Source organism: Polyodon spathula, chromosome 7, assembly GCF_017654505.1.
Source record: "Polyodon spathula isolate WHYD16114869_AA chromosome 7, ASM1765450v1, whole genome shotgun sequence".
Taxonomy (NCBI): domain Eukaryota; kingdom Metazoa; phylum Chordata; class Actinopteri; order Acipenseriformes; family Polyodontidae; genus Polyodon; species Polyodon spathula.
In genome coordinates, this window is record NC_054540.1 from 10,031,348 (window position 1) to 10,052,651 (window position 21,304).

The 21,304-nt window shown below is 35.9% G+C and overlaps 1 protein-coding gene across 2 annotated transcripts in view; it reads right to left on the minus strand.

Annotated features, from left to right (window-relative positions):
* LOC121318132 (PDZ domain-containing RING finger protein 4-like) overlaps window positions 1–21,304 on the minus strand; it is a 111,768-nt gene that overhangs the window by 10,072 nt on the left and 80,392 nt on the right. For both annotated transcript variants that reach the window (XM_041254457.1, XM_041254459.1), the window contains 2 exons: window positions 6,750–7,003; window positions 5,261–5,363 (listed from right to left, as the gene is read on the minus strand). In XM_041254457.1, the coding sequence (XP_041110391.1) occupies window positions 5,261–5,363; window positions 6,750–7,003 (357 nt within the window). The remainder of the gene's footprint in view (window positions 1–5,260; window positions 5,364–6,749; window positions 7,004–21,304) is intronic.

The window sequence follows — 21,304 nt, forward strand, 5'->3', positions numbered from 1 at the left end:
GCAATAATCCACCATGGCAGGCCTGCTTTACACACTCTTCCCACATGTAGGTTATATTAATGAACATTTTGAAGAGGATTAAAGTATTTGTCATAATCACTGCTTCCTAACATGTAACTAATACTTTTTTTTAGAGATATATAATATAATTTGCAGAAAAATGAGGCAGGCATCATGCCGTAGACATCTGTGATCACTGTTGCCTGCTGTTATTTTCTTTTCTTTAGGAAACTGTAATACTATTAATGCATCACTATTAAAAGTAAGTTAATATGCATGCAAGCCATGGAACCATGGATTCCTTCTACAGAAAATAAATGAGAAAAGACAAAACAATTTTTCTTAAAGTGGAAAATGAGCAAGCCAGGGGAATGATGCGTTTTCTGATTAAAAAGGACAAAATAATAATAATAATAATAATAATAATAATAATAATAATAATAATAATAATAATAATAATAATAATAATAACAACAACAACAACAACAACAACAACATAGCCACATCTTCCCTTTTCTATGTATATTTTCTGCTATGTACTTATTCTGTGATATGGGGGGAGGGGGCTTTTGTCCTCTGTTTATGTTCTGGGTAGGAACATGATTGGCTGTGGGTGCAAAGCAGTTCTGCTGATTGGGAATGAACAGCTATAGCTGGGGACTATCACAAGTGTTCGGCATGTTAGCATTTTTGGAGACAGATTAAAATAAAAATTCAGATCAGATAATGCTTCCAATACCAAACACCTGGTCTTCTTTACCCCAAGCTCATACTATTCATGTTCAGCTACGTTTGTGACATTGTTGCCACCTATCCAAACCTATGATCATAATCTGACAAATCATCTAACGCGTGTCTATGTGAGCTGTAACACTTATTGCAGCAAAAAAGTAGAAGTGAAATAAAATGGTCAGATTCATTATTAAATATATTTTAACAAGGTTGCTCTCTCAACCCCCACAACCATGCCCCCATGATTTTATATTACAGTAGATTGGATGGAGAATTGAAACGCAAACGATTGCTGATAGTGGACTATGCTGATTTCAGGCTGCAGGTCAGCAAGTGATACATTATTAACTTAGATTGATAAATTGTACAACTGGGTAAATTGGCTATGATATATCTAGGTGTGGCATTAATTGGATCCCCATTGTTTTGCAATCAATGTTATTCCTATAAGCATCAGCTACTTGTAATGTTATATTTTATAATGCAATATTTTGTACTGTGATAATTTGTAATAATTGTAAGTCACCTTGGATAAGGGCGTCTGCTAAGAAGAAGAAGAAGAAGAAGAAGAAGAAGAAGAAGAAGAAGAAGAAGAAGAATCATCAGCATCAGCAAACATCTTTGTGGCAAAAGTAGTGTTCTGAAAATGCAAACACTACTTGGCCTCATTTGGCGTCTATGCTAAGTACTCCTGTGATAGAGTAAGAACCCTTTTAAAAGTATACTGCATTATACCATGATAAGAAGACAGTAAACGTATCAGAAACAACAAGAACCACCCATCATTTAAGCAGCTGCACATTACAGAAACAATCTCTCCAATGTCTGTCTACTGCATGAATGTTTCTGGCCATGACGAGATCCTGTACTGGGGGAGGCAGGTGTGGGATTGAAGCATTAGATGAGGTTTAGGATTAGAGTATGCTGGCCTTTTTTTCCAGTGGGAAACAATAACACTTCAGAGATAAAACACTCACAGGCTTAATTGGTCTGTTTTTCAAGGGTGAGGTTTATCGTTCCTTTTTTTCCTAAAAAAGCACTCCTTTGGCATGGTAAAGGATGTTTAAAATTGGCAGGTAGCATACTGTTATACAGTAAGAGGCTGATGCACAATGAGATAGGGTGTGTGTTGTGGGATATCATCACTCCTCAAGTGTGTTGTGAGGTACGAGGCAAAACCTTGAACCAACCCACACATCCCACGACACCCCTATGGCGATTATACAATGGCTTTGAGGGAATTTTAAATGAAACTGACAGCTGACAAAAATAGGTTTAATGAGAACCATGGCAATTGCCCCAGACATGACATCGCATAGCCCACAGGGATTCTGAACTTTTTTGAACTCTCGCCCCACCATAGCTATTATTGGGGTTTTTAGACGATGATGCACCTGCACAACTTGTAATTAATTACTCTTGAGTATTAGAAGTTGATAAATTAGTAGGTACATCACTGTAGATCGTCACTAAAATAAGCAATTACAAGCACTGCAGAGTGTAATTATTTTCTCCAAGGTTTGTAATTAAAGTGGATCATGTTAATTGAAGTCTAAATTTATTTTAGAGGCCAAGTGACTGAGATTTTATAATGAACAGTCAGAACTAGTACATTTGTTTACACTCTTCCCATTGGGTAAAGGGACTTAATTGCTAACTTGTCTTATTTGAATGATTTTAATAAAAGTTAATACACTTCTGCTTATAATGTGTGTCAAACGTGATGAAGCTGTACTGGGATAGCCATAATAATTCCGTCTCAATGGAAAGCAAGCCTTTCATAAATCATAGTTTCTTGATTGGTAGGGTTGAAAGTACTAACTCTGTTCACATGGATATCATACCCATGACTGGTACATGATTGGCATTTACAATTTCTCGACTGAATTATACCGTTGATTTTGAATGGTTGGTTTTGTTTGGACGGACTAAACTGTTTTCAGTTATGGTGTGCGCAATGTTTTCAACTGTTTTTACTGTTTTTTTTTGGTTTTGTTTTTTTTTTTATTCTAGTTTGGGTACCCACATTTTGCAATCCTTCTTTTTTTTTTGTAATCCTTTTCTGTAATGTTTTCAGTTGACAACTGTATGCCATGAATACACCACACCTCACCTAACTAAATAGGGAAGTGCTTGATATTTAAATAAGTTACTATTACAAGTATTACACTGAGCTGAACAAGCTGTTTTAGCACCTTTTTTGCAGTTTATTTTCTTTCCTAACAAGAATATTCACAGACATAAACAAACAATTAAAGCTGAAATAGCATTTTATATCACATGACTTATGCAGACTTGTAAAGGATTCCTGTTGTCCTTGTGTGTGGCTGTGAGTTCCTGCAGCTGGGTCTCTGCTCCTGATGCGAGTGCAGCTCCTCCTGCTACTTAAATTGCACAGCAAACTCTTTATTTCAGGCAGGAGGTCTGCCTTTGGCAGTAAATTAATGACTATGATTGTGTGATTAGTGGCGATTACAGTTTAACGCGAGTGTGCATTTACTGCTGTCATAATAAGTCTGCCTTTCATTATCTCGGATTATTACTAGTCGTAAAGTGGACACTGCTAAAATGTGGTCCCACTGTAATCGAAGACCCCTCAGTATTTTTGATCTCATTAAATTAAATGATGTTACAGTAACCAGCTATAAAGATTTGAGATAATTTGTTTCCCCTGACATACCATATGATGTTTTATTGCAAATTGTGACATGTTGATATGCTCGGCGACAGCCCTGCTTGCTAAATATAGATGTATTTTTCCAAAGCAAACAGTTGATTTGCAATCAGACCCCACATAATAGTGTTATTTAAAGGAAAACTGTCATTAAAAAGGTCACATGTACTTTACGAAGGATTACAAATCAGTTTGAGCTCACAGGCATTTAACAATTTTGAACGTAACTATTGTTATAAGCCATTGGTACAGTGTTCAAAATAATGTTATAAAGCAGAACCAGTTGAAAGGCAGTTTGGCTGTGACTCACAATGTCCCTGTAGTGTCGCTTTACTTAAAAGTCGTTCTGAAGGTGAAACGCATATAAAACAGTCTAAAATATTTCTTCTAATTAAGATTTTACATGTTTTCACAGGTTGCTTTTCTGTAGGTTATCCTGTCGTTTGAAAATGAACAATTCCAAACACATTTTCCGTCAGAAAAAGGGAACGCAATGAAGAGAGACGTCTAACAGTGACATTCCATCATACGAGGAGCCACACTCTGCCTGTTCCTCAATGGCTTGGAAATGCAATGTATTAAAATGAAAGGACATAATGACATATGTAGACATGCCAAGCATCAAAAGCAACAATAAATTAGCCATCAGAGTCTAATTAACACATTGCAACTGAAATTAAATGCCATCAAGAGGATACAAGACCTGTCAATCCCCAACAAAATGTATTAGCCCTGTTTTTTACAATCATTTGGAATCACTAAATGAAGGTAACAAAATGCAAAGCACATATGCTTTTAAATGTTAGTTGAAATAAGTCAAGCCAAGTTGACAATCATTTTGACTAATATTGAATCCCTGATGCTGGCATTAGCCAAAAACACTTGTCTGCTTTTGATGTGAAGCACTGTACAGCCGGGTTAGGCAATGCCAGCACTTCAAGTCCAGGTCTTTGTTCCAATCATGCCCTTAGCTGTTAAATTTTACCAGTTAAACCTCTGACCAGATCCTAAAGCATAGTAATCGTACATATTAAACTGGCGATGGAACAGCACTCCAGGACCGGAGGTGGACACAGTGGAGGGGTAAATTCTTGGTAACGAAGACACATATTTTAGTAGATTTTATAGACTACGACAAATTTTTTACTTTCAACTATTTTGACTCACAATCTGTCAACTATTATATCAGAAGCTTTTCAGAAGTGTCAGAAGTTTTGATGATTTTTGTCTACTATTCATTGCTAAGCTAGGTTACCTAGTGTATTGGGCAATGGTAACAGACTAATAGTCAATTTGTCTGCTGTATTTATTATGTATTTTAAAGCTGCCCTCACAATCATGGGTTTTCTAGTGTGTTGGTTTGCAAACTACACCATGGGATGTCATATGTGTCAAGTGTTAAAAGAAACAGATTCCTGACAAACATTTAGACTACAAATCTATCTCAGTGTCTTTATTATCACTCAGTATTCTTAGTTTCTTTTAGTATTACTACATACAGTATACCATCATTGAGTGTTTGTTGTTATGGGTGAAATAAAGCAACACTGTTTGGGTCCTTTTCTTTTTGGTGAGCTGCCCTTTGCACTTAAGTGACATCTCACAGTGTAGCACATTAAACAGCTATGCAGAGTCCCAGTAAATTGTAGTAATTTGTGTGTGTTAGTAAATGTACAACCAATAAATAAAATATCATTCATAAAAAGCTGTCACAAGTCACCCTTATGGTGAGTCAGTAACAACAAGGTGAAATTTCAGGTTAACAGTGGTCACTACTATGGGGTGGCTCTTGGAAATGTTAAAAGTTATAACTAAGGAGAGAAAGCATGAATAAGAATAATAAAAAAAGATCACCTCATACTCAAACTCCTGTGTCCGGTCTGCATCAGCAGGCATGCTCGAGAGAAACTCGTTTCCTTCATAATATTCATGCTCCATTGGATGTAGTGAGTGACAGCTACACGAGGACAGAAAAACAAATTCAGAAGATAGGCTTTTTTTTCAAATAGGAGTATGATATGATCTGTGTTTATATGCAGAGGGATAATCAGCTATCAAAAAACCAAACACTGGAAATGAGAGAACTGTCAAGAATATGCAGTTGTTTAACACAGACAAACAATTGGTCATATTTTTCTAATTACATATTTTGTAATGTCATTTGTTTAGTTTAGTATTTATGTTTATTCTTTTATTGCTAGACAGACAGGTTGGTAACAGGAACAATCAAAAGTGACTATATATTTCTGGTTTCAGTTTTACAGCTGGCTTTAAACATACATTATATATAAAAAAATGTATTAAAGTCTTAGCTTCCAATTTCTGCTTTATATTATGCATGCTGTATATTGAAACATTTTTGGTATTACTCCAACATAAATTACATAGCATTCCAGCTTATATTTTGCCAGTTTTACCAGTAAGATAGGTGCATATTACCAAGAAATGTTCATTTTCACAACTCAACTGCCATCTAAATGCATTACAATTTGTCACTTTTGGGGCAGCCAGTCGTGAGAGTTTTAAAGTATTTTTAGAGCCATTAAGTTGTTGGTCTTTGGGTATTGAAATCAAATCAGAAATTCAAATGAACCTTTGACATAACTTTGCTAATAGATGACTCTTAGCTAATAGATGACACAAATTGATAATTCTGGCATTTAAGCAACTTATTTTCAAAAGTGTTTAACAGCAAAGTGCTAAAGAGATCGAGGGGTTTGTAAATGCTGCTTCCTGTTGCTTTGTTAGAACACTAACCATGAATCACCTACTGTAGTTAACTCTCCATTAAACTACATTAAAATGCAACCCTTTAATAATTACATTCCACTCCTAATTGCCATTTATGGTGTTGAACCAAATTACATAAAAAAATACATAGCCCTCTTCACTATTTCCTGAGGTCTCAATGGGTAGATTTTGTGTGGATTCTATGAATTGATGATGAGTGTTTCATTGCTGATAACACCAGAAACCCAATGGTTAAAACAGAAAAAAACGTCATTATTTAATACTCATCTTGAAACAAATGGGACCTATTCACAAAATATTTAGGACTGTTTTAAGAAATGTTTTTAAAGCCTATTTCAATCACTTTCAATCAAACTCAATCAAATTCAATCAATTTCATGATCCTTGTTGCAATACCTTTAAAGGTGCATCCAAAATAAACCCCAAACACAACTGTGTGCATGTGCTGTCTATCGCTATGCTGAATAACTTCAACAAGTAAATATGTGTGGGTGTGATTTGAAAACTACAACATTGAGAAAGAAGACAAAGAAGTAGCAGTAAGTTATGTATACTGTCATGCATTAAGCATATAAACAAGCAAACAGCATACCTGTCAGAGAGCAGGTAGGGGCAGATGTCAGGTACGGGAGGAGTTGTTGGCCTTAACTTGGAGATAGCCATAATGTGTTCAAACGTAATGTCCGTCTGAGTGCAAACATCCACCAGATGGATTTCCTGAGATGTCCCATGGTTCTTTGTGATGGGAGTTCGTCTTAAAACTTGAACTACAATTGGTTCCTTGGCACTGCGAAAGGCTTCTACTGCTTCCTCGTGCGTGGCCTTCAACAGATCCCTCCCATTGACCTGCAGAGTAAATACACAGATTGTTATACTGACGCTCTGATTATATTTTAATCACTTATTAATTCCTTTATTTCCTATATATTTATTTAAACAGGTACAGTGGACAAATGAAGACAAATTCTTATTTTACAGTGGTGACCTGGGCAACTGGGGAGGGGAAATTGAGACTTGTAGCATTTGTGTATATATTTCTTATAAAAAATGTTTTACAAGGAAATGATCCAAGCTATCTTGTTCCAAGAGTGTCTATTTAAAAATCACAGTTAGAATCACTGTTTAATTGTAAAACAGGACATTCAGTTCCAACTGAAATGATTTATGTAAGGTAATCCAGGAATCTGTCCAACTGAAGTACTATTACAGACATCTTAACTGTGGGGTTCAGTCAGCAGTAAAAAGGGAACCACTCTTTAAATGTGGGTATTAGCGTTTGGAAAACTGATTTATAGCAAAAGGCAATAGATCAACTAGGACCTGCAGAGAGACAGTTAATGTAATAACTGGCACGTATTTAAAAGCAGAAATCATAAAGAAAGTATGTGCCTCTTAAGATAATCCCATCTCATGTTTTATAACAAATTATCTTAACCCTTTCCTCTGAATCGATGGCTTCTGAATTCTGATATAACCAGGATCAATTCAAGCTCCTTTCAACTGTAAAAAAGGCTTGGAATGTGGCTTTTGATGTCTCCTTGCTGTTGTGTAGTACAGTGGCACTATCTATAAAGAGGAGTCTCTTTATTACTGCAATCCATAACAGTGTAAAAGCTATAATGGCTTTATTGCTATCTGAAGCACCTACTTCTTCTAGGCATTCAGAATCACCTTCCATTCCTTGACAGAAAAAAAAATGCAGCAAAAAGTGAAATACTATAGCATGACTCCAACATTATTTCAATTGCCAAAGTTTTTTTTTTTTTTTTTTTAGAAACATTTAGAGAATCCCAAACTATTTCCAGGGCTTGAGATATCTTTTTGTTGTTGTTTATAGAAATAAACCAATACTTCAGCTGTTTCAACAATATTAAGTCTCGCCATGATTAAAAACCCAACTAACACACAAAGTCATGCATTTGTTTAAAAGGCAATATAAAACTCATAGATGGTTCAGTATTGAACAGTCACTATTCCACAGGCATGTACAGCAGATTCCCACTGAAAACTACAGTAACAGAAACTCTTGTAACTCCTGTCATGGCACCTCAATAAGCTCATTTATTTCTTTCACAGATTTTACACTGATCACCAAAGCTGAGGCTCATTTAATTATTTTAGTGTGGTGTGCAAATATTATGTGTTTTTTTTTTATTTATTTTTTTTATGTTTTAGTATTTGCTGCAGCATTTGTGAAGCCCTGATATGTATGGTACAACCGACTGAGGTGCTTGGATTTGCCAACGGAATCAAAGGGCTTCTGAGGTGATCGAATTGAAATTGGCTTTGAATCATAGCTCATACAGAATATGCTCTGGCCCTGCTCCAAATACACATTACTAATTAATAACACAGTGGCTCACTCAGTTTGTTTAAATTCTATCACTTCATGATTTTCTAGTGTAAGTCAAACATTCTGAATTAAACTGCTGGATGTGTTAGAAGCCTAATATAATACTGTATTAATTTATATTGTGCTACTATTGATTACAATGCAGTGTTCACGGTATGTAATACTTTCCACGGTTCTTTTTAAGTTGTAAATGTTTGCAATCACTAACGGGATAAGAAAAGAACCAAAGACTGAATTGACTGAATGGTAGTTATCCATATAGCAGCAAAGAAATAAAGATGAAATTGACGGTTCATTAGGCTCTGTAATGTGAAAGAAATTAGAGGGACAAACTGACTTGAATGCAGATTTGTACATGTTACACTGCAGAAACAAAAAAAAGACAGTCTCCATTCTGGTGTGTGTTTAAATGAAGTGTAAGCAACACCAATCATGATGATGCATGTTGATTGCAGAAATTGTGGTCAGTTGCATTGGTTAGTCTGCTGTGTCTGTGTGTGTGTGTGTGTGTGTAATGATAAAATACAAAGCTGGTAATGATACTGTATGTCTTCTGGGCCAGGTGATCTGCTGGTTTGGAAAGCCATGTGTTTGAAAGTGTTCCACTCGTGAGAACGGTGCCCTTCCCGATGTTAAAAAGGACCCTCGGCTCTTTAGTTTCCAACCAGTGGACTCAGCAAGTAGTCAATGACAACATCTTAAAAATCCATTTATTAAATACACATAGCCACAACATGGGGTAAGCACAACAAATGAAAAAACTGATGTTTTAGCTTGGGATCATAGTGTATGTTTAAGCTTAGAGTAGGCTTTCTATCTTTCCTCTGGCAACTGCGACCTACTGAAAGCACAGCTGGCCTGACAGAACAAATAAACAATGTTATTATTTTAAATAAACTTTCCCTTGTCATCTTCTTTTAAAAGTTGTTTATGCAGCAACATCTTCAGTAAAGCTTTAATTTATTACAGGCTTGTGTTGTAATAATAAATATAGTATTATGCATGTAGTGTATTTCAAAAGAGTGAGAAACCAAGACAATGTAGAACCCTATTATATATACTTACCACATTAAAGCAATACAGAAAGTTTTGTTTTTTATAATATTCCCCTATATGTAAAACTGTAATTTGGTGGATATATACAGTATTTGTTAAAGTTATATAGTAATAGTCTGGGCAGGTGCTGATTTGCTGAGAATTTTTATAGGCTGCTAAAGAGAGCCCGGAACATACCTCTATGATGTCAATGAACAACACTGGATCCCGTATAACGCAACATCTTTCTTTATACATGAATGTGTGCGTGTTATTGAAAAGTGTTTCATTTTCTGGTAGGGCAATAGTGTGAGCCACAGAAATCCTTAACAAAATCAATATCTGTATATTCAGATAACATAACAGATCTGTAGAAAATAAAGAGATTATTATAATACAGTAATCACTTCAAGTGCATTAAATGTAAAATCCCCACAACGCTTAATTAGCTGATTTGCCTTTTCATAACAGATTGTTTTAGTTCAGTATCGCCTATAAATAAGGGAACGGAAGGCGCACATTTGTACATTGCATCATAGGATTCGAAGACAAAGGACTACAGCAGACAAATGAGCATGACAAGAGCTTCTGACAGACTGGGTGAAACAAAATGATGTAATTTCTACTAGCGGTCTCTCTGGTCGTATCTGACCTGTGTCAGTACAGTGCATATAATTGTTAATATGTCATACTGTTAAATTCAAGATTTTGCCTTAAGAAAAATTGGAAAGGAGTTGCTTTTCTAATGTAATGCGTACCAGATGGACTAATTCATTTACAGTAAACCACAGGATATTAAGTAAAGAATACAGCCTTTCATATGCAAGTTTCCATACCTGATGAAGCTTCTGGTTAATGACTGCACCATTAGATTTGCTGGCTAATTTGTGCCAGATGTCAACAGTGGAGCCTGTCCAAAAAAAAGGCAAGCAATAGACATTGCTTGGACCAAGTCCACAATAATCCAAATAATACAAAGGCTATATACTTCTTGCCATTTCTGAAATCAACATAGTGGATTAACGTCAATATGGGGGGGATACGTAAGCATGTGTAAGCAACATGAAAAACCACAACTTGGAAATTTATGATCAGAGAACTGGCTGCCTTCGATTAGGAAAAAAAAAAAACAAAAACAAAAAAAAAAACAAAAAAAAAAACAAGGGTTCTTTGCAACCCCAGACATTAAAATACAGAGCTTGTCTTGGTCACCAGTTCTTAACCACCCAATCCAAACAGCTTTTAATGGTTCCAGAAATGTCAATGGTTTTAAATCGATTCTGGGAAGCTATACAGAACATGTTTTTGTCCCCTGAACAGTAATAAAAGCTGCAGGTGTTTTTTTGTAAGCCTAAGCCATGAGTTGTGCTAAGAAACAATATACAACTACAGTATAGCACAGGTTAGATTCAGTTATTGACAAAGCACAAAAGGAACTGGTGTGACCAATGAACCAATGATGGATTTCCCACTTACTTTGTCTTGGGCACAGGACCCATTCACAATTGGATTGAAAATGTTCAATCAACCTAAAACATTCTGTACTCTTCCTAAAACTCTCCACACATCAACAATATGAATACAAACCGTTTACTAGCAGTACAAAACTGAATCTTTCCCAGAATGAAATGAATGACAAAGGTATATTTTACTTAATCTTCACCATAAACTATAGTTCTAATATTGTTATGTTACACTGTCCATCTCAGACATTATGATCAACACCAGTGATCAAGGTGACTAACCACTAATGACACCCTAAAGGCACCTTACAACCATGAACTATAGATGATGTTTGTGGATGCTTGAAGCTTAACAATGATGAATGGGCAATGGGTAATGTTCTTATTTAAAGAGATTCTAGAAAAAATCTTTATTCTAATAAGATAATATGAATTTCTGATTAGTGTTCCTGCCAGTACAGCACATTATTCACCCTTCATGATAGATTACAAAAATCCAGAAGAGGAGTTTACCCAAAGAGCAAACATTTTGACTAAGATACAATAAACAAACAAATGGTATGAGAGATGGTGTAGGATATTTTGAGGGGCACTTTTTAAACAGAGTACTGTGAACTATAATGACTACAAAAATTAGTACGGAAACAGGAATCTGCACCAGGAGATAAATTGAGGATAGCCAAATAATAAATAATAATAAAAAAAAAATATATATATATATTTTTTTTTTTTTGGTGAAACACTTTGAAAAAGCACATCAATTGCATCTATTATTGCACACTGATAGATATGTTATATAAAAGAATGTGTTAGATGGTGCAATTCATTTGTACCATGTAGAGTCAAACAATTGGTGAGCTTTGTTTTAAAATCCATTGTTCAATATCTAAACTGCTAAATACATGCAGCAGGCATTCTCAATTCATTATACAGCAACAGTAATTTTCAAAGCGAATCGCTGAACTACAACAATTCTTAGGCAATAACCAGTAAAATTAACTGCATCAAATAAACCACATGTTTTACAACAAAAAATATATAATTAAGCAAGGGTTTTTACATTCAGATGTATATAGTTTTTATATACGCCTACTCCCTCATTTCACCTAATTACATTAATTAACTTGTTGAAACAAAACTCAGGTTAGTGAAAGGATGTATGTCCAGAGACGAAGGACTGATCAAGGCATTAGAAATCACCCTTCAGCATATCAACTTCAGATGAGAAGTGTTGTCATTCATCTGTAAAATCCACATGAGCTTGATACTGTAGTTTGCACAGAAGCACAATTGCCCTGGAAAAGCACAACAACGTAAGTTGTTTTCAAATTCACTTTGTTTCAGAAATTCAAAGCCAAAAGATTCAGAAACCCTTGCTTATACTCACTCCTCAAGTGGGGAATGATTATAAAGACTGCTAACAATTCTGGGAAACATCTCAAGGATTGATATTTACTGATTTAAATAATGTACTTTTGATGTGTTCCCCATGCACCCATCAAGCTAAAACTGACCGTTTGATAAATGCCATTAGTACATTTCTATCATATAAACTCATTAAGTATTTGTACTTAACGCTTAATAGTATATAAGTGAAGTTAAAAGTTTTTCGTTAATCATTATATCATATCCACTAGTATTCATTAAACCAAATTGGTTCATGTTGTATCTAGTGCGTTTCAATCATCTTTCATAAACACCTTATTGTTTTGAAACCACAGGCCAATATCAATGTGAAATAGGCCTAAATGTCACATAGTAAACACTTATTTCAAAAGGGCTAGTAAATCCCTAATGACAATGTTCATTTTACCAGAATGGTAAAAGCTGGGACAATCCCAAAATGTGTCAGGCTAAAATACGACCGCCCATTCTGTCTTGGAAGGCAGTTATGAGTATATAAATCACTCAAGATACTCAAAGCCACGATCTGCACTAGTCCTGGTGCTTACTGCTCTTATCCAATGACTGGAACTGCAGTAAAAAGGCCAAACCACCAGGGAAATTTGACAATCCTCCACATTTCAACATGGACCAACTATCATCCAGCCTTTAACCCTCAACTGCATGAACCACACTGAACGTACTATTCACAAAACAATATGTATTCAGTCATTCCCAGTTTGAAGTATTGTGCTTTCTAGCACCCTATTATTCATACCATGCGTTACACCGTCAGCCGTTGTGAATATGAATCTTTCGCTCTATTAGGTGAAATCTTATAGTTTTGGATCATTTAATAATAAACATGATTTTATGCCGGGGCATAAAGGAGTGACCTCAAATATAAGCTTCATTTAAAAGAAAAGCATAATATAAAAAATCAGCAGACTATTAATATTATTGAGACAGTTTTATTCAATGCACATTTAGCTGATCAATATTAATTAAGCATCACTTGGACATCAGCAAAACACTTAAAATCACAGTGCATGTTTCACCTTTAAGGCATGTTTTAATTATAAATACAGATACTAGAGAAAAACCCTCCACAAAGTTCAAGCGTAGGCTTTACACTGCTAGTTATGTGCCAGAAAACCGCTTTATATCAAAGGTAAAACAAAGACTAATGATACAAGTTTTAGTTACTGTACATTACCAATGACCTGTCCCTGTTTAATAGGGCTGGCATTTTTTCTAAAAAGAGAAGCAGGTTGAAATCAGTAATGACAAAAGCTACTATTACCCTTAACTCAATAATGGAACAGGAACATTCTTTAACCTTTAGTTTTGGTCAAATCATTTATTTGCCACTGTAACCCTTATTCATTCAGTGAAATTGTATTCTCTTAGTTCAGGGTTTTCAATCAAATTACTAGCACTTTATAATTAGATGCCACTGATTATTTCAATGGACAATATAAACAGCTGTCAAATTATATTCTGTCTTCATTATCCTTTATGTTAACTGATCCACTGGCCAGATGGCACTGAGTCTGAAATAACATTACTGCTCAGGTCATCTTAATATGTCAGATGACTGGGGCCTCTGCAAACTCCAGCCCCATGTCTATTCTGTGCAAAACAGTGAAGTGAAGGACCCAGCAGGCAAAGCATCTGGAGCCATGCAACTCCAACACACTCAGAGTCACATGAATTTTGATGACTGTGCTTGAAGAGTCTGGCAAGAGCTTTGAAGCAGGATAAACCCCACACCCAATGTAGAATTGTTTGCAAAGTTAGTAAATGGATTAGGACCACTAAATACAACATTATTTCCATTTTCAATCGAGACACTCAATACATTTTTATTGATGTGACATGCATTGCATGTGTTTTCAATTAAAGGTTTGGCATATACTGTAGACCAGTATGGAACTTAAATTCAGTACTACTAGACTGTAGCTCTATTGAATGTAGTAAGGCAGGTCATAAAGCCGTACTCTATCCCTTTTACTCAGCTGATCCTTTATTCTTCAAACAACTAAAAACAACTATCTTTTCACAAGCAAACCAAGCTGTGCAGGCTTTTCCCCTGGTTGAAGTACATGGATGTGGTGGGGTGCTGGGGTCTGGAACAGCTTGTTGTTCTATACTTTTGCTGTCAATCTGGCATCTTTCATGAATTCAGCACAAATATAAAGAAATAAAATGAGATCCCAGTGCTGGAGGGAAATTCTTACTGTTCTGTTCAGCTGGTGACAAGCTAAAGTGAAATTTATGTCAGGATTATGCAGTCTAATTTAATGGAAAAGAAGCAAATGACACTGACTCCAACCCAAGACAGCTCTTCAGCATTGCATGGCCAGTTATTACTTTACACTAATTTAATGACAAGTATGTCCCTTTTGACAGGAGAATGTAGCAAGTTTTTTTTTTTTTTTTCTGGTCATAATGCTATTCACTGGGAGAATAAGGTACTCTCAATGTTTCAAACCGATTGCACCATTTAAATAAACCATTTAAATCTAAAGTACTTATCTTGAATAAAGAAAAAATGTTTTTATTCTGTTACTTCAATGGCAGTTCTGAAAAGATACATTGCTAAGATCAGTACTTTGTGTACAATATATCAATACTGTAAACTAATGACAAGTATTATTCAATGGAATGGCAACGGTAAGCATTGCAATTCCCTTACCTATGCAACATTCCACAATGTTGACAGTCTTTCTGCTTAATGATTTTAAAGCTTAATAGAGTCCAGCCAAGTAACTCTACAGTGTTTGAAAAATAACTAGGGGGTGTTGGCTGCTAGTCAATTGTGAAACGTATTGAAACAGCTGGTTAAATGTACAGCAATACCTGTATTTTTGAAAATCTATCATAAATGAGGCAGTTATTCTCATTTTAAAAACAAACACCTTTCTCCTATATTAACAACATTCAATGTTGCTAGGTAACAAGCCCAATAGTGATTATTGACAACCCCTAGGAATCAAAAATGATGACTCCTGGTATTACATCTGTTTTGTTTATTTTTTTGTCCTTCAAATGACTCCTGCAGTTTCTATGAGAAAAAGCTAAAAGTAGCATATTGTTCACGGTATGTCACTGCATGTCTACTCGCAGACTGTCAAATTGGCACGTGCTAGTTATGACATTACCTGGGACAATAGAAAGCTGTATAAGCATTCTGAGATTTGTTGATCAAATATAATAAGTACAAAGAGTGAGAGAACTGTCAGAGGCACCCCCTCTGGTTTCTATTTATCCTGCTTGTAAGAATTAATTGGGAGCTGCATGGCAAACTTTGGAGGGGTCCTCTGTGTGTGAAGCTCCTACTGATATCTGCACTGTTCAGAAACCATGGTCTCTGTTAAGCAAGCAGATGACCCTTTTGCTGACAGTCAGGGAAATAAAAGATTGTATTTTAAAGCACAATAGGCATCTAATCCTCAAATCCACCTACCGTTAGAGAGATCTTAAATGGAACAGTAGCCATATTTACTTGGGGATTGACAAAAAGTTTAAAAAATATTATTGTAGGCTCTTTAGCTGAGACAAAATACATTTTTGGCTCTCTGTCAAGATTGAAAAATGCTGGCTGTACAAGGGCATGATGGTAGTGACAGCGAACAGCTCTGGTCAATTTGTCGATGATTTGGAAAGATCTGCCAGGATTACTGAAAGGTGTGTACAGGCCCTAGCTGCGAAAGGACATAATACCTTAAATAAATGGCGAATGGCTAAAATGAAAATAGAAAAAAAAGTTGGTGAAGACAGAGGAATAAAAGTATTTAGAACAGAATAAAATTGAGCTTGGCATATTATTTTACTATCCCAGTATAAGATGAAAACAAGTATATGCATAAATTTGATTAAACCTTAATGATAAACTGTTGTTTTGCGGGTGGAGCAGATAAACTTTTTGCATTCCATTTTCTGGGGTACAGCAGCTGTTCAAAATACTGCAGAGGACATGCTCCAAGACAGTGTATCCATATACTCACATTGAAGAATGGTTTGCATAAGGAGTTTCTATATGTGCAAAATCACACGTTACTCTTATTAGTTGAACCCGCAATTTATGCATTTAATCCTCAATGTTACGGCTTGATTTCTCAAGGGTTGGAATACATTATACAAATCGATTACATCTCCAGAAATAAAGGAGAACACACACTTCAAGGTTTAAGAGGTGAAAGGCAAAAGCTTCGGGGGCACAAAACACTGAGCTGTATTAAAAAAAAAAACTGCAAAAAGAAAAAATGTACAGCAGGAAGCTTGTGGAAGAAAATCTATTGTGCTTTAATAGGCATATACCACAAAGAAGTAATGCGCTGTCTGGCACACTTTATTACAGTCTGTTAATGAATGGCTACTGATTGGGATATCCAATTAAAAATAACCCACAAATCTGTCACCGACGTGTTCTGACTGTATAGGCTTTGAAACACAAACCTCTTAATTACAATAAGGTCTAATTACATATCACAATAGTGTATTTTTGTAATTTTTCTAATAGCACCAATAGTCATTACATGGCAGTGTGGTTCATCAATGTTATCTGATGTTTAGAATCAAGATTCCATGCCACTAACCCACTCAGTGCCTGTCTGATCTTAGCAAGTCACACAACCCTGTGAGACATCCACAACCTCAGAAAATGGCTAAAAGCATCTCACATGTGCATTTTTCGTTAACAGTGTATCTCGTATTGCATTTTAATAAATATATATATATATATATATATATATATATATATATATATATATATATATATATATATATATATCATATATTTGACACTTTCAGGTTCCTCTACTTCCTAAGGACGTGAAGCGTGTAAGATCTTTATTGTTTCCGAAAGGGATTTCAATTTACTTGGATCGAGGAAAATCAGACAGCACATAGCACAATTCTCTCCAGATTAATCAAGTCACCATTCTACTAAAACAATCAGAACACCCTTTTTGTGTATACTACATTTAGTCAGACAGGATCGTCATACCACAAGCCTGTGATATGATAAATATAATACTGTTGCTTCACTTAACTCAATGCTCTTGAGCTCACATATAAAGGCTGGCACACTACACACTGGCAAAATTAAACCTTTTTTTGTCCACAAAACAACAACATTGTTTAAAAATCCTTAAACAACCAATAACCATAGCAACTCCAGGACAAGCATGTGTCAATACTGCCTGTAGACAACTTCACCTTATTCTACATACAGATCTTCAAACTAAAACCACAATGAAGCATTATTTATGGTGTGCCTGTTCATTTATTTCCATCCCTGCAAGTTCCTTCTGAGATTGGTGCAGCAATCTCAGCTATTCACAATTTAATTCCAAGTCAAATTTATGGGCAGATTGAATAATGGATGTTACCCTCCTGATGCTGGATACTATTGTCTGAAGTGTCCTCATGGAATCATTATATTTCATTCATCGTTAATCTGCAATTAAACAATCAGGGCAACGTAAAAGATAACTGCAAACATCCCCTATTGAATGTGTACCAGACAATATATCTTAATAAAGAAAAAGGGGATGGCAATTAGGACCCGATTCATCACTGGGTCCAGTTCAACAAAAAGTTACTTGGGGGGGGCGGGCGGGGGATCAGAATTTGGACAGAATGACATCTTTACGCTTATTTAGTTCTTTCCACCTGGCAGGTGGGCAATGGATGATGGGTTCAGAAATTGTGCCATGAAGGTATGGTTTATCTGATAAAACAGCCTTGCACTGCACAAAGAGCAACCTGCTGCGAATCTGCTTTCTCGCCAATTAGGAGCTCCATCTCCGGCTCCAGCAGATGCTTAATTGGAGAGCTATGCTGCCAGGCAGGCACTGGCACCGCAATTATTAACAGGTAGTTTGTGGCCATTAAGGTGCTTATGTCTGTTAATTTCCCTTCGAGCAGCACTGTCACGCACAAGTGGCACCTCACTGCTAAGGGCCAAATGGTCTGGCCAGAAGAATTGTCTATAACAGGCTTCATTTCTGCTGTTTCAGAATGTGATTAGATTAAGTCATAAGGTGCCAGTGCTTTTGGCAAGGAATTGGCTCTCTTGTGTGGTGTTGGAGCCATTTGGTCTAGTTCTAATATTACATACATAATTTGTAAGCAGGTGGGCATCTGCTTTAAATTCAACCCATATTTCATAATTAGACATTAGCCTTTTCCAAGACTGAAGAGTCTGTTCTTGTGTGTATGTTTTATCTAACAGTTCATCACGACGGCCCAGGCAAGAGCCCAACAATCAAGGACATCGGTGAAAACCAGAAAAATGAAAAATCGTATTCATTAACTACTATATGCATTTATATTTCAAGAAAGAGTTGTAACCTACATCGTCACAGTGAGGCAAATATACTGTGGTAAAAAAAAAACAGAATTTGAAAATAGGCTGGTGGAAGACATCATGAGAAAGCTTTGAACTGCAGTGTTCTGAAGACAAATTAAATTAATCATGAAAGCACGGACAATCAAATCATAAATGAAATAAAGTAGCACTGAAGTCAACTCATAGTGGTTCACAGCATATGCACACCAATATTACAACTGGAACACTTAAACACTGGTGCTACAACATACAACATGAGTGAAATATATATGTGTCTCTATATTCTGGTGAAGAAAGATAAACTATTAAGTTGTGAGAAACCAGACTTTTTTCAGAAAATAAAATTGGATGCATACAGAACAGATTAGCTGCTTTATAAGTGGTTCCAACAAATATAAAAGAGAACAATTGCACACATGAATGATGCAAAATCAAAAAATCAAAAAATAAATAAATAACAACAAAAAAAAAAAAAAACTGTAGTTGGAAAGGAAATCCCAGTATAAACAAACATGATCATGTGATTTTTAAAAATGATTCATACATGTACACGTGTACAGTGTAATATGGTGCTGGAAATGTTTAAAGAAAGAAGATAAATCACTTCATGGATAATATTTATGCAAGATGGATCGTTCTCACAAATTACCCTGACCATATTACAAGAAGGAGAAGGTACAGTAGTTTGTATTATTGGGTTACATTTCATATCTTGTCCTGAAAGCGATACATGTACGTAGACCATGAAGAACTTTATATTCAAATGCACTCAGCTATAGATACCGTATAAAACTAGGATTGTCCACAACAGTTTAATAGGACAGTAATAATTACTACATATAGAAAATAAAGGTTTGGGTTGCTTGCATGTGACGGAGACTACAGTAACTCCTTCCCTAAAGCCACTTTAACCTCTAGCAATGAATTGTTTTAGCTGGCAAGGAACACTGTAAAAGTAGACATTTCTCTTTAGTTTAGTTAGAACTATGTATCGATTAAAAATCAACTTAAAAATAACCTTATGGTTGAGAGTTGTGATACATATTATTACATAAAGAATATTAAAGTGTATTGGTTAAGCTTGTTTTAGTATTCCCTGAAGCGTATTGTTCCTTTAACCTCGAGTTTTGTATTGTAAATGCATTTTATAATGAGTTAAAAGGGTCAAAAAATGTGTAAACCTTACCTACCTCTCTCTCTCTCTCTCTCTCTCTCTCTCTCTCTCTCTCTCTACTTGGCTACATTGCAAATGCATCAGTAGCATTATAGTTTGATGGTCTGTATGTGTAATCTGTGATCCTAATGTTTCTTTGTTTCATCTGTGTACTAAAAACTGCATTAGAATACGAAAAAGGTTTTTAGTGCAACTATAGGTAAGACACACTAAACAGTTGTGAAATAAAAAACATTTTAAATCTCCAAGTAATCCCACAATCTGTACAGGATTTGGCAAACACAGAGCTCCAGCTGAGGTACTGTAACCAGGTCTACCTTTGCCCTTCACTGTCATTCTACCGCGAGCAGTGCTGTAATGCAAATGACTGCATTCACCCAGCCAGCTTTGTTGGTTATTCATTGTGTTCCTTATCATTTCTTTCCAAAGCCTTTCTGCATCTGCAACGAGCATGGAGGTGTGTCAACAGCAGCGTCAGACACTGTCAAATGCAGCCTTATCTGGAACAGCAGAGTGCATTGGGAATGACCTGCAGAGTCACACTGAGCCTGCCCCGTCTCCCCGGCCCTTTGTGATGCTGCTGGCTCTTGCTCTTTGTTCCCTTTAATGATCAGTCATTCGCTGGCAGTGCCCTGGGCACAAGACCTTCTCCCACATCTGGAGAGAGAGAGAGAGAGAGACAGAGCAACCTTCCCAAGGGCTTTGCGACTACCTTTCCTATCAGTGTGGAAAATGGGCACGGCAGCTGTAGTCTTCTTTTTAAATGTCACTGCTGAGCTTCAAGGCAGATGTCTAGGTGGCCCATACGACTAACTGTGGCAAATCAATTGCAAAGATAAGCAAAAGTTTAGATTTATTAGACAGGCTATCTGATTAATGCAGTTTTTTGTGGCACAGTGGATGAGTACTCTAGAGACCCAGGTTCAATGCACATGTCTGCTGTCCTACAAGAAGGGTTTGAACCCCACCCCTCAAAGTCTAGCAATATTTCCACTGATTTCCTTTGTGTAAAGCCAAATATAAAGGTCTTTACACCAAAGTGTAATTTCCATCTTTTAATGTTAGAGAACTAGAAACAAACAACTTTTATGAGCCCTTAAAATAAACATGCAATTAGCTGCCATTAACATCCAATATACAATTCTGAGCATCAAATAGACCAAATAACCCATCAAGAGCCAGTAAACACTCTATTACATAAAATAATACTGCCCAGTATTGCAGAAAAAAAATGTTTTGTTGTTTTTTCCATTTTATTTTAATGTCACAACAATGTCGAAAACTACTTCAGTTAAAAGAACATCTTAAATATAATACCGATCATAAAAAACAACCCCCCCACCCCCAACAATTAGCACACAGGCTCTAATGATCTTCAGAA